This window comes from Caenorhabditis remanei, chromosome I (genome assembly GCF_010183535.1).
Source record: "Caenorhabditis remanei strain PX506 chromosome I, whole genome shotgun sequence".
Lineage (NCBI taxonomy): Eukaryota > Metazoa > Nematoda > Chromadorea > Rhabditida > Rhabditidae > Caenorhabditis > Caenorhabditis remanei.
In genome coordinates, this window is record NC_071328.1 from 13,125,759 (window position 1) to 13,140,444 (window position 14,686).

Genomic DNA, 14,686 nt, shown 5'->3' on the forward strand with positions numbered 1-14,686 from the left:
TTGGAGTTTGAACAGAAAAATTTTACTCAAAAGTGTGTAATCACCATCACGGCCAATTGCACAGGAAGTGTAATGAAGGGAACGTAGAGTTTTTGTGAAGAAGATCTATCGGAAATAAGGAAAATTGAGAAAATGAGCTTTCAGATCGTTTCGGGGCATTTCAGACAGAAAAAAACTCGCAGTGAATCGACAAAAAATGAAATATTACAGATATTCTGTGTTTTTAGCTTGAATGAAGTTGTTATTATTTTATTTCTTGACCAGTATTTAATTGGGAAACATTAATTCCAGTAGTTTCTCTAAATTTTACATTTTTTCAGGACATTTTCAGCGAAAAACCTTCTTTTGAACACATTTTCAGTGAAAAACCTCTTTTTGAGACATTTTCAGCGCAAAGCCTCATTTTAAAGACATTTTCAGCAAATTTTAATTCCAATTTGATAGTTTCTCAATGCTTCTTTGCTTTTAACATTCAGAAAATAGATTTTTTCTTGGATTTTCTCGCAAAAAGTTTTAAAAAGTGATTTACACGCCTCAAAAATGTGGCGGCGCCAGTTTTTGCTATAAGACCTGCACATCTAACTGTCGCGCAAATTTGAATTTTGAAGAAGTTTTCTTTAAAAATTTTCGCTTTTCTTCAATTTTTGGCTCAAAACCTGATAAAAAACAAACATTTTGGCTTTTAAAATTTGTTATATATATTTTGCATATCATTTTCTCTGAAAAATTTGAAATTTCTTCATTCCAGGGTATAAACCAAGCATGGATCGGCTGAAATGGCTATATCAATTTGTAAAGCATAAAATCGACAATAACGAGCGTTGTGATCCAAATATTTATATCGTTTTGAGTGGAGGATTTACGGGAAATTGTCAAACCGGAGACCTTCTCGTCGTTATAATCAACAAAATTCGAGAATCTGCTTATTTGACTAAAAGAGTCGATTATCCGAATTTAGTACTCGTTCAGTATGCGGAAAGTGTTCCCAGTTCTTCCAATCAAATCGTATTCTGGACAAATCCTGCTTACAGTGAATATGCTGAAAGTCAATGGAAAGATTTAATAAATTTGTTGTAAGTCAGCTGCAATCGCGCTCTATCGAATTCTTTTTTTCTTTTTTCAGCGACGGTCCATCTGTCTTAAATCCATTTCTTCAATGCGACGGATTTTTAACAAATCAGTATGGCCCAGAACGAATGAGAGTGGATTTCAATCCTACTGGACATGAGTTTGTTTTTTTTTGTTGCAAGAGTGCTCTACTGCAATTTCTCAATTTTAAGATCGAAGCACCGCCTATTCTACGACAGCATTGAACAAGTTCATTATAATCACTTTTCGACGTTTCAAAATCTTATTCTGTTATTATTCCAAGCCCAACATTGTGACGAATGCCTTTTGATTATTCTGAATTCTCTGAGAACTTCTAAAGAAATTGATAATTTCGTGTGGAAAGTGGGAAGAGGAGTGTGGAGTCCGAAGGAGAAGAGAGATATGGATAGGTGTATTGCATGGGTTGACGATAATTATGAATTGTATTGGCCAAGGTGTTGGAGATATAACCTGCAGGTTTCGTGTTAAAATTTGAATTTTTCAATTCAGTATAATCCATTTTTCAGGAAGAAGTGCAGCCACAAACCAGCCACATGACCCAGAATGATATTCGATTAGGACAAGTAGTTTTTTTAAAACTTGCTAATGCAATCGCGCTCTAACGATAATATCTATCAATACAATATTTTCCAGGTGCTGCTCCCATCGCCACCTCCTCCAACAGAATCGCCTCCATACTACAATGACAGAAGGGATTTTGTTGGAAATGTAGATATTTTAATTTAAGAAAGTGTGTCTAGTAATCGCGCTCTTTCGAAGAAGTGAACAAATTGTTATATTTCTCAATAGAGCGCGATTTCTTTGCACTTTTGGTATTTTCAGTTCTAAAACTGTTTTTTTCAGGCTCAATATCATCCACAAGCATCCGTTCCTTCCCACACCGACCCCAGAATTTCCTATAATAAAGTATATTTTTTGTTAACTTTTGGAAACAAATTTAGTTGTTTTATTAGCTCAACACAGTTCTTACAACTGCGGTCCAACGAAATCCCTGTTGAAAGTGCATTTTTTCTCTGCCTCTCTCATTTTCCAATGCTTTTTCTCAATTTCGGTAGAGCGTGGTTGTAAAGACTGAACTGAACTAATAATTGATTTATTTTTCCATAATGTGTACTTTACATTTCTTTTTGATTTTCTTAATTTCGATTCTACCTTCAGACTCAGCCAAAACCCTTACCATCCCCGCAAAGACCGGCTCCAACCAAGGGATTCCATCCTGAAAAAGTACATTTTTTCGATTATTTAAAAAAATGAAAAAAAAGTTTCAGGTTTCAACCCTTGCTCCACCGGTACTCCTTCAATCAGCACCGGAACCGTCCCTCAAACGTCTAACAGATGTTATTCAAATTGTATAATTTTCTCATTTCTTTACGCCTTATTGAACAAATTATCAATGGGGCGCGTTTGCAACAACGTAAATTTGTCGTTTTTGTAGGTAGTAGACCAAGCGAAGTCATCACCAACGACTTCATTCTTCAACGCCACGAAACCCATAATTAAAAATGTATATTTATTTTCATTTTTTGCGCTCTACTGACACGAGAGAAAGAAAGTTGTCAGTAGAGCATCATTGCTATATTTCAGAATACTCCAAAAACTCCATGTAGTCAGACATCGTCTACGTCAACTACAAATACTAAATTTGCTTCGAATTCCCAAAAAAATGAGAGAAAAAGCTCTGAAGAAGAAGAAATAGAGGTTTTCAGAATTTTCAGAACTCGACAGTTTCATAAGAAAACTGAAATTTTCAGAAAATCCGAGAGGGAATGAAAGATATCCAGAAAAAATGGCATCATAACGCGAGGGTTAAAACGTCGAAAAAATTTAAAAAGGTGCGACCCAAATTTCTAGTCAAAAATACCAAAAAATGGATTTTTAGCTGGAAGAACAAGAACGAGAAGTGATTCTGAAGCTGTTGAGAAAAGAAGGCGTGGAAATTGAAGAAATTGGATTCAAAACTGATAATCCAGTTGTGGATAGAGAGTTGGAGACGGCTGTGTTGAAAGTTTTGAATTCGAACCTGTATGTTTCTTTTTACAGATTCGTTTTTATGAAAAAAAAACCAACATTCTAATTTCAGTGCACTAGAATTCCAAACAATTCTCCGAAAAGCCGAAGCGAATGCTTATTCGTATTATATCGACCCGAAAAGTTCAGTGGACGGTAATTTTCGAATATAATTTTTTTTCCCAAATCTAAATTTTTTTCCAGTTGAGACTATGATCATGACTGCGATCACCGAGAAGTTGCGAGCGGTTTATAGTGATGTAAGAGTGATATTTTAGCAAACGCGCTCTACCGAACATTCTGGAGTTGTTCTGAAAAAATTTCCAGATTAATTTACAAAAAAAACAGCGAAAATAGGTCAAAACCTGTGAAAGTTCGAGTTGGTGCGAGAAAAAAAACTCTGCGTCTCTCGCCGATACTCTCTCGTTTGCGGTGGAGCGCAGTTGTAAGAGAGGTGGGCTGCTATTATATTTTTCTCTAAAAAAATCTCGGTAGAGCGCGCTTGCACCACTCCCAATGTCTCTTATATTCCAGTTTAAAAACAAGAATCTGTACAAAGAAACGTCTAGTCTGTATATCGATCTTTCTGATGACGAGGAATATGTGCCAGAAACCAATCAAAACGACGTCGAAATGAAATCCTCTCAGGATACAGAAGACGATGACAATGATGGATTTTCTACGACAGGTATTAGCACGCCACGCTTTTCACATCTGCGCTCTACCGAAACCGTAGAAAATTGTGAGCGAAATTGAGAGATGCAGAGAAAAATAGACATTTTTCAAAGGAATTTCGGTGGAGCGCAGTTGTAAGAACTGTGCCGAGATAATAAGAATTCCCGGCTTCAAAAATGAACCAATTTTTTATCGAAAATGTGAAAATTTTTGATGATTTTGCAGAATTTCTCCTAATTCTGGATCATAGTCAAAAATTCAAAATTTTTCAAAAACGTTGAAATTTTTGGAATTCCGGCGCTAATTACACTCTCGGCACAGTTCTTACAACCGCGCTCCATCGAAATGCCCGTGAAAAATGTCTCTTTTTCTCTGAATCTCTCAATTTCGCACACAATTTTCTTCGGTTTCGGTAGAGCGCGAATGTAAGAAGCGTGTCGTGCTAATACGTTTTTGATGAAAATCATTTAAAATAATTGCAGTAATCAGTGACGACACTTCGAGCGAATCTTCCACCCCAATTCGATCGGCATCACTTCAATCAGTGCTCTCCGATGAGCCAGATGAGCCAAGTCCACCCCCCGCTAAAGGTGCTCCCCACTCCTTCCGCTTCTCCAGCCCAAATTGCCAAATTCCAGACGAAATTATCACCGCCTACTACAGTATCACCGATGTTCTAGATACTAAAACATTGAAATTGCCTATGAATCGAAAGAAAACTGACACATTCTGCGCGTTTTGTATCACTTTTCACTCGAATTCCAATCATTTGTGTTTAGTTTTGAATGATGCCGAGGCGTTCGTTGTGAAGGAGGTTAATATGTCGTTTTTCAAGAAGGAAACAGCTGGAAAATTTGATATGAATATGTTGAATAAGTTGAAGAAGTTTATTGAAGAACAGATTGATTCATGGAAACAGAAACAGCCGAGTGGAGAGAGAATTGTGGAGGAGAAAACGGTAGGGAAGTGGTTGAAACCATACTTGCACAAGCGGGCCTTGTGCGGGCCTTGAGATAACTCCAGGGATGTGCCTATGGAGGCGCTTTGGGCGCTGAAAGATTTCAAAGTGGGCGAAAATGCGACGAGAGAGAGTGTGTAAAATCGAGAGAGCGTGTCTGCGTCTCTCCATTTCGCACACTCTTTCTCGTCGCATTTTCAAATTTCGGCTGAAAATCCGAGGCGCTCAACGCCACCCGGGCACATACCTGGATAACTCGCTTCAAAATGAAAATTAGGAGTCGATCAACCTGTCGAATTGTAGATCTCGGTGAGCTCTACTCAAATATATTTTCACTTTTTTGACCGTGCCGTGAACAGCCGGCCACTAAATGGATTGTACTGCGGCTCTCACTAAACTTACAGTGAAAATGAAAATATATTTGAGTAGAGCTCACCGAGATCTACAATTTGACAGGTTGATCGACTCATAATTTTCATTTTGAAGCGAGTTATCTCAAGGCCCGCTTGTGCAAGTATGGTTGAAACAGAATTTTCTGAAAACTTGCAAAAGCTTGGCCCAGATCCAAAAAATTTACAAATTTTTTAAATTTTTCTCAAAAAAATAGTCAAAAATCCCCGAAAATTCGACTTTTTTAGAAAAAAAATCAAATGTTTAATTTTTGTACTGAGACTCGGCCCGTTGCAACTCTGATTTTCAACATAACTGAATTCCGACTGAAATCTCAATTATATAGTCCAGAAATTGAGCTGATAACAAAACGATAGTATAAAAGTAGGCGGAGCCAATTGGACTCAAAAATGAATGTGGGCGGAGTCATGTTAACTGTAGACGAACAAAGGGGCGGAGCTTATTCGATTTCAAGCAGACTTGTCAAAAATCGGGCCGTTTAACTCATTTTTACCCACATTTTTTGAAGTTTTTTCGAACATTTCAGAGTAAAAGTGCCTTGGATTTTAAATTTTTAGTTGAAAACTTGACTTTTTTTTCCCAAAAAAATTCGAAAATAGGGCCGAAAATAATTTTGATATCGGCCCGGCCCGTTGCAAGTCTGATTTTCAGCATAACTGAAATTCGACTGAAATCTCATTGATATAATCTAGAAATCTTTCAAGTTCTCAGATTTTTGAGTAGAAAAACTCAGAATTTAGCGATTTTGGCATTTACAAGCATACAAATGCCCATTTCCCACAGTCACCATACATTTTCTTGCCAAAACTTCGATTTCTGTTTAAAAAAACCTAATTCTAGTCACTTTTGACTAATAAATGAACAAAAATCAGTTGAAAGTCAGATTTTTTAGTCATTTCGACAGGAAAAATGCCAAAAATCCGGTTAAAAATGTTGAAAACAGTCTGAAAATCAGAGTTCCATACCAGTTGGACCCCGTTGGCCTTCCAAAAGTGAATTTGGGCGGAGTCATGTTAACTGTAGACGAATAAAGGGGCGGAGCTTCTTATAAAATTTGTTGAAAATTTTCTAAAATTCAGAGTAAAAGTGCCTAAATTATCATACCTTTTAATTAAATTTTAAATTTTTAGTCGAAAACTTTTTTGAAAGAAATTAAAATTTTCATTAAAAACGGGCTGAAAATAAGTTTAATTCCATTGCGAGGGCCCATTGCGAGTCAGATTTTCAGCATAACTGAAATTCGACTGAAATCTCGATAATGTAATCTAGAAATCGAGTTGGTAACAAGACAAAACTATAGGGCAAAAGTAGGCGGAGCCAATTGGACCCAAAAATGAATGTGGGCGGAGTCCGATGTTAACTTTTGCCGAGTCTGAAAGGGGCGGAGCTAATTCGAGAAATTCCTGTTTTCAGCAAGCCACAACTCCGAAAAAGAAGTCACCTCCAAGTGCAAACCTCTCAAAAAGCAAGGGAAAACCCCGAAAACAGTCTCGAAAAAACTCAGATATCGATTGGGAACCACCTGTACAACCACCTTCGAAAATCACACCGACTATCCCGACAGTCTCCATCATCGACTCATCAATTGAACAACCGACTCAATTACTATCAGCAACTGGGAGACCTCTTCGAGCCACTCGTTTGGCTCCGAGACAAGTGTACAATATAGAGGAGGAAGTCAAAAAGAAGACACGAAAGAAGAAGAAGAAGAAGGAGGAACCGACGGAATTTGATAGAGATGTGGATGAGACGAAAGAGGAAAGACAGAAACAATCGATCAGGGCGGCGGTGAATTGTGGATTCAGAATGCCTCCGTCAGGTTTGTAATGATGACTGGCGCAACTTGGACGCGTTTTTAGTTTTTGAAAACTTGTTTCGAAAAACCGCGCCAAAGGTGCACCAGACTTCACTAAAACTCAGAAATCTCGAGTTTTACTAATGGCTGGCGCATCTTCGACGTGCGTAGCTATTACAGATTTTCAAACTGTCTGGCGCGCCTTGAACGCGTTTTTTAGTTTTGGAAAACTCGTTTCGAAAAACCGCGCCAAAGGTGCGCCAGACTTCACTAAAACTCAGAAATCGCGAGTTTTAATAATGGCTGGTGCAGCTAAGACGCGCGTAGCTTTTACAGTTTCTAAGATTTTCAAACTGTCTGGCGCACCTTAGACGCGTTTTTAGTTTTGGAGGACTCGTTTCGAAAAATCGCGCCAAAGGTGCGCCAGACTTCACTAAAACTCAGAAATCACGAGTTTTAATAATGGCTGGCGCGCCTAAGACGCGCGTAGCTTTTACAGATTTTCAGATTTTTAAACTGATTTTTTTTTCAGTCTGAAAGTTTCAGATTACTTTGCTCCTCCACTGCCAGCGGATAAATCTCAATGGACGCGTGAGGACTATCGAATCCATCAATTTGGAAATGTTCAAGCCTCCCTCCGAGACTTTAGACCAGACTATTTGGACAATCGGAGCGCTTTATTGCACAAAATCGAGAAACGTCTTGAAAGTAGTGATGAGGAGGAAGAGGAGGAGGAGACAGCACCTTCCAGTGTCACTGATTCACAGAATTCAGAATCTGATAATGAGTCGCAAAAGGAGATGGAGGATAGAGGTAATTAGGATGGAAAGCGGGCTATATTGGACTTTTTTGTTTTGTTTTCTGACTGAAAATTTGCTGAAAATCGCAAATATTTTGTACTCAAAAACTGGTTTCGGGGGGAGGGTTTATTCCTACTGGTTTCATACAAATTCAAGATTTTTGCCTACGAAAATCTCTTTTTTTTCAGACAGTTTTCTTGAATTTTTGGTCCAAAGTTTTCGAAAAAGTTTTTTCACACAACCCTGATTGTGATGGAAAGTGTGCTCTATTGGAATGAGAATTTTTGCCAAAAATTGGCTTTTCGACACGGAAAATTAGGTTTCAAACAGTTTTCAACATTAGAAATTGAATTTTGCGGTTATTTTGATGTATTTTGATGTAAAAATCTAATTTTGGCGTTAAAAATCATCCGTTTTAGCGAATTTTCAAGTTTAAAGGCACATATCTCAAAAGGGCTCCGCGACAATTCGCAACTGCGACATTTCGCAACTGCGACATTCCGCAACTAACGTAGGTTTCGCAACTGCGACACTTCGCAACTGCGACATTTCGCAACTAGTCATTTCGCAACTGCGACGTTTCGCAACTACGACATTTCGCAACCACGACGTTTCGCAACCATTAAACTAGCAATAGTTTAACCTAGTTTTGTCTAAAAGTGGGTCAGATAACTTTTTCTTCTATTTAATTATTTTCAAATATGTTCCCAAGCACTTTGGTACACTCAACATTTTTAGCTGACCCAAATATGCAAATGCCCAGTGGTTGCGAAACGTCGTGGTTGCGAAATGTCGTAGTTGCGAAACGTCGCAGTTGCGAAATGACTAGTTGCGAAATGTCGCAGTTGCGAAACCTACGTGAGTTGCGGAATGTCGCAGTTGCGAAATGTCGCAGTTGCGAATTGTCGCGGAGCCCTCAAAAGTGGGCGGAGCTAGAGTAAAACTGTCAACTACAAAAATGTAGCCCAGGTTTTGATCTACACGAATATATAACGGCATAAAAATTGAGCAGATTTCTGTGAAATTTTTGACAGAAAAATTGGAAAAACGAGTTTTCCGAGGGCCAAATTGCTTCCAGAGACTATCATTCAGAATTAGAGAAAATTCTGACTTCTTACAACTGCGCTCTACCGAAACCGAAGAAAATTGTGAGCGAAATTGAGAGACTCAGAGAAAAATAGACATTTTTCAAGGGGATTTCGGTGGAGCGCAGTTGTAAGAGCTATGCCAAGTTAATAAATACCGAAACGTTTTTTTCTGAAATTTCAGAGAACAACAATGTATCCGAACCAGAAGAACAACCATCCTGCTCAATGGATCAGCCGTCACAGTCTCACGGTACTTTTTCATCGATAAATACCTAAAAATCTGAAATTTCCAGCAATTCCCGATTACGACTACGACGACGACATCGATTGGTCACAACCGAGTACGAGCACTGCGCCACCACCAAAGAAACCGAGATACGATTCACTTCCGATGCTTAAAGACAGCAACTTCTGGGGATGATAATTTTTTCTAAAAATTTTCACATATTATTTACAGTATTCCTAATCATCTGTTTATATCATTATAATTATTATATTTAGCACGCCACAGTTCCTACAACTGCGCTCCACCGAAATGCCCTTGAAAATGTCTATTTTTCTCTGAGTCTCTCAATTTCGCACACAACTTTCTTCGGTTTCGATAGAGCGCGGTTGTGAGGAGCGAGCCATGCCAAGTATTCTCATAGTATTAACTCAAACCCTGTCAAAAAGAAGAATTATATATCATTATTATAATTTTTAGCATACTTGTCAAGGCACGGGCACTTGGCGCCAAAGTTCAAATTTCAAAATTTTCGAATTTTTTGAAAATTTTTCTTGCAAAAAGTCAAATTTCCGACTAGTGTTCAGAATTAGAGGAAATTGTGATAAATCATCAAAATTTTCACATTTTCGATAAAAATTTCAAAAAATTGGCAAATTTTTGAAGCCGTGCCTTGACAAGTATGATTTTAAGTATTAGTATTATCGTATTAATTCGAATTCATTTTCCCCTCATTTTACCCAGCATTTCCCTGTTAAAAAGAAGAATTTGACCCATTTGAACCCGTTATTTCTCTTTGCTATCTCTCCTCACAGAGAGACGCAGACAAATGAGAGATGTTTACAATGTGTGTTGAGTGAGAGAGACGCAGACGGAGGACGGACGGTTTGAATGCGGACAGAAATTCTCTCCGTTATGTGTCTTTTTTGTTTTTTTGCCTAACTTTTCGCTGAATATTCGCTTTTTTTTCGATTGTCGAATAGTGAAATTTGAATTTATTAAAAAGAATGAGAAATTTTTGTTATTTTTTCGCTTTTTTCAGGGGAAAAATGTGATTTCCTCGCTTTATTCTATTTTTCTATTGGTACTTCTCTGAAAATTTGTTCAATATTCATTCCAGAATGCTTGCCACACGACGAATTCTACCGAAAATCGTGGCGTCGACGACGGCGACGTCTTCTGGAAGTATTCAGAAGAGAGACTACTTCACTCGACACGTTCCTGAGCCGAAAATGCAAATTCATTTGCCGAAATCGCAAGGTTTTTGAACGAAAAATGTTTATTTATCCGAAAAATGATGAAAAAAAAAAATTTTTCGTTTAAAAATTGAGAAAAAGAGTAAAATTTGCTCCAATTTTGCAATTTTTCTATCTAAAATCCCATTTTTCATGATTTTTATCGGGTTTTCGCAAAATTTTTGTCATCTTTTCACCTTTTTCCAGAAATATTCTTGAAAACTGAAAAATGTTGTCTTTCCTCATTTTGCGACGAAAAAATGTGGAATTTTTGGATTTTTTGTCAAAAAATTAACTTTTCTTTGATGAATGATGGTTTTTTAATTAAAATAAAGGAAAAACTGAATTTATCCTTGAAAAATAGAAAAAAATAATGAAAATCACTCCAAATATGCAAGTTGCTACGAAAAATCTGAAATTTACGAGTCTTTTTCCGAAAGATTAAATTTTTCTTCGATTAGAAATGAAGTTTTTGGTAAAAATATGTTTTACCACAAAGATTTTGTCAAAATCAAGATATTCCCTATGTTTCAGACATGACAGTGGACTCCCTAGTACTCGGCGACAGTCATCACGATGAGAAGAAACCAGTGATTCTGATGGTTGGATGGGCGGGAGCAAATCCGAAGCATATTGATAAATATATCAAGATTTATAATGATGAGGGGTACATTTTTTGAATAATTTTGCGAAAAATATTTCTAAAAAATATATAATTTTGAAAGAAATTTTGCGAAAAATGCGATTTTTGATAGAAAAATTACACAATTTTTACATTTTTTTTCCATTTTTTCCAAAAAAAAAAGATTTTAAAAGAAAATGTAGTATTTTCAAACAAAAAATTCGAAAATTTCCACCTTTTTCATCGCAAAAAGAGGAAAGACGACATTTTCCAGTTTTAAAAAACAATTTTGCAAAAAACCGCTAAAAATTATGTAAAACTGAGATCTTGGATAGATAAATTGCGACAACTTTCACTTTTTTTAAATCAATTTTCGAAAAAAAAAAGGATTTTGACTTTAAAAGTTCAGTTTTTCTCGCTGAAATTTGAATTTCAGCTACCGCGTCGTCTCGCTTTGCCCTCCATGCTATCACTACAGTATACCGAATTCACGTGTCGGCTTCTACATGTCTCCATTATTCAGAGCAATCGATGCGAAACCTGGAGATTTCAGATCTTTTGCACAGTGGTAAGGGCTCGAACATTTTTTCAATTTTTCTAATTTTTTCCGCAGAAAAAGTCAAAATTTCGACTATAATTCAGTATTAGAAGAAATTTTCACATTTTTGAGAAAAAATTGGAAAAAAAATTGATATTAGCACGACACGATTCTTGCAACCGCGCTCTACCGAAACCGAAGAAAATTGTGTGCGAAATTGAGAGACTCAGAAAAAAAGAGACATTTTTCAAGTGCATTTCGGTGGAGCGCAGTTGTAAAAACTGTGAAAGAAACTATTCAATTTTCAGCCCAATCGTTGTGCACTCGTTTTCAATGAACGGTGTCCGTGGACTGATTTCATTTTGGAAATGGACTGAAGCTGAAGAGAAACCACAGTTGAGAGACAGAATTAAGGGAATCATTTTTGATAGGTAAGAGGCGTTTTTGAGGAGACAATGAAGAAAAAAAGAGAATAATTGGGTTGATCGGAAGGCGAAAAGTGGAATAAAATGACATTTTTAGAAGATGAATTTGGCCTTATTTTGTTGTAAAAAGTCCCTAAAAACTCAGACTTATCAAAAATCGGGCCGAGCCGAATTTTCTCCCGGACTCCAAAGTGGGTACCCATTTTTTACCATACTTGCAAATCGGGCCGAAACGGGCCGACACGGGCCGGCGCGTAACTCGCGTCAAACTCAATATTATGAGCTCAAAAATATACCTAGAAAGGCTTTTTGGCCATTTTCGCGTTTTTTGGAACTTTTTCCCGGCCCGCGGCACATTAACGAATAGCCATCCGGCCCGTAGTAGGCCACAAACATAGAACTCGTCGAGATCTACATTTTGGTATATTTTTGAGCTCATAATATTGAGTTTGACGCGAGTTACGCGCCGGCCCGTGTCGGCCCGTTTCGGCCCGATTTGCAAGTATGTTTTTTACTAGAATTTTTTGAAATTTTTCGAAAAAATAGAGTGAAAATGCTGAAATTATCATAAATATTCATATTTTGATTCAATTTTTAAGTTTTGGTTAAAAACTATACTTTTTCCGAAAAATGTTCAAAAAATGTCAAAAAAAATTCAAACTTTTTTCAAAAAAGTTTCAAAACGGCCCGGCCCGTGACAAGTCTGAAAAGAATAGCGAAAAATGTATGAAAATCTTCCAAAAAAAATGTTTGCAGTGCGCCATCCCGCCCGTACGGAAAACAAGACGCCACCGCAATGGTCATCTCCACGCCTCCAATCGATGCATTGGAACGATGGATCAGTGAACAGACGAGAATTTCACTCCTCACTTGGTATCTCAATTTGAGAGGCACTTTGGTAACAGAATCAGAAAATTTCCAAAAAAAAAAAAATTTATTTTTCAGCAAATTCCACTGCTCGCAATGATTCCATTCCTCCGTTCGTTCATGTCAATCTATTATTATCTTCAAACACATATCACTCTTCCAAGAGATCAATTATATTTATATTCAAAAGCCGACACCATGATTAAGGCGAAGTGAGTTCCGATCAGAGACTCCGCCCATTTTCAGCGGTTTTATAGACAAAAATCAGAGTCAAAATATCAGAAAAACGACCAAAGTTTTAGATCAGGCTCCGCCCATTTTCAGCAAATCTATAGGCAAAAATCGAGTCAAAATCTCGGAAAAAACGACCAAAAAAAGTTTAAGGAATGTGAAAAGGGGGCGGAGTCCAGTATCAGACTTTGAGACATTTGGGAACCAGAAATTTCGAAACCGAGACTAAAAAATTACTTAAGAATGAGATAATTGGCGCCAAAGTTGAAAATTAAATGTTTTTCGAATTTCTCGAATTTTTGAAATTTTTTCGCGAAAAAGTCAGATTTTCGAGTATGATTTAGCATCAGAAGAAATTCTGAAAAATCAGCAAAAATGTTCACGTTTTCAATGAAAAATAGAAAATGAAGTGAAACAAATTTCCGTACCCGTGTTTTTCTGGGAAAAATAATTAGTTAACGCACAGCAGTGCAAGGAGTAAGGTCGTCAAAACGCGATCCGTCGCACAACGGTTGGCATGGTGCCAAAAAGACTTGGCTGAATTCCAAATTCAAGTTTTACGTTTTTTTTTTCGTGTTAGCTCGGCACAATCATTACAACTGCGCTCTACAGAAATGCCCTTGAAAAATGTCTCTTTTTCTCAGAATCTCTCAATTTCGCACACAATTTTCTTAGGATTCGGAAGAGCGCGGTTGTAAGAACCGTGCCGAGCAATCGATAATAATTGATGAAAATCCCTTGAAAATCGAAAATTTTCAAATTTTCCTCCAAAATATTACGGTAGCACTCGTTTTAGCTATGATCACACAATGGTCGAGTTGACGGATTCTAGGCCAGCGACTGCGTTTTATACCCAATGGTAACAGAATGTGGTCAGTGTAAAATGGTCAGTGTAAAATGGTCACTGTAATCGGTTGGTCAGTGTGATAGCCGAATTGGCGGATCCTAGGCCAGGATTGTCTCTTTTATACAGATTCCCATAGATTCTTCTATGGGCGGAGCCAGTCCAAAAATTTTTCGAAATTTTCATTAATTCAAGACCGCCCGTATCCTGCCCCCGGCGACCAATCTGTCAGCTTGCACACTATCTTGTTACATGTTGCAAATAGTCTGAAAATGCCCTTTTTATCATTTCCAGACACGTCGAGAAGTTCATCAACAAACAAAAAGAAAAGGGCAATTCGGTGACATCCATTGATTTCGTCGACTCGGAACACGTGGCACACATTCGAACTCATCCCGAAGAGTACCGTACCGCCTGTCTTCAATTCGTGAGACACGTCGAGGCGACTTATAAATAAATTGGATTTCCAATGATTTTATGTTTTTTGAAACGGGTCTTTTCATTTTGTATTTTTAGGTCGAAATGATATTTTACCATACTTGTCAAGGCCCCGGTAATTGGCGCCAAAATTCAAATTTTTTGAATTTTTTGAAAAAAAAAGTTTGCGAAAAAGTCAAATTCTCGACTAGCATTCAGAATTAGAGGAAATTCTGAAAAATCATCAAAATGGTCACATTTTCGATGAAAAATTGAGAAAATTTTCAAATTTTTTATGAAAAATTCAAAAAAATGTTCACATTTTCGTTAAAATAGAACAAATCTCAAAAAAATTTTGAAAAAATTGAAAAAATGCTCACATTTTTGTTGAAAAACTGAAAGCATGTTCACATTTTTGAAAAAAAATGAAAAAATGATCA

General features: G+C 37.1%; 2 protein-coding genes across 2 annotated transcripts; both read left to right on the forward strand.

Moving 5' to 3' along the window:
- Positions 1 to 762: 762 nt before the first annotated feature.
- On the forward strand, positions 763 to 4,804 carry GCK72_002918 (uncharacterized protein; the record flags this gene model as incomplete). The annotated part of the gene is made up of 17 exons (XM_053723690.1): positions 763 to 1,073; positions 1,124 to 1,228; positions 1,281 to 1,566; positions 1,617 to 1,673; positions 1,744 to 1,818; positions 1,954 to 2,016; positions 2,269 to 2,334; positions 2,379 to 2,459; positions 2,546 to 2,614; positions 2,695 to 2,808; positions 2,862 to 2,942; positions 2,990 to 3,132; positions 3,191 to 3,273; positions 3,322 to 3,377; positions 3,652 to 3,805; positions 4,275 to 4,382; positions 4,431 to 4,804. The coding sequence occupies 17 exons, from the start codon at positions 763 to 765 to the stop codon at positions 4,802 to 4,804; spliced, it is 2,226 nt and encodes a 741-aa protein (XP_053592335.1).
- Positions 4,805 to 10,188: 5,384 nt separating this feature from the next.
- GCK72_002919 (uncharacterized protein) lies at positions 10,189 to 14,286 on the forward strand (the record flags this gene model as incomplete). Its single annotated transcript, XM_003095012.2, has 7 exons — positions 10,189 to 10,327; positions 10,837 to 10,969; positions 11,361 to 11,492; positions 11,771 to 11,893; positions 12,644 to 12,785; positions 12,833 to 12,966; positions 14,124 to 14,286. The coding sequence occupies 7 exons, from the start codon at positions 10,189 to 10,191 to the stop codon at positions 14,284 to 14,286; spliced, it is 966 nt and encodes a 321-aa protein (XP_003095060.2).
- Between the last annotated feature and the right edge of the window lie 400 nt (positions 14,287 to 14,686).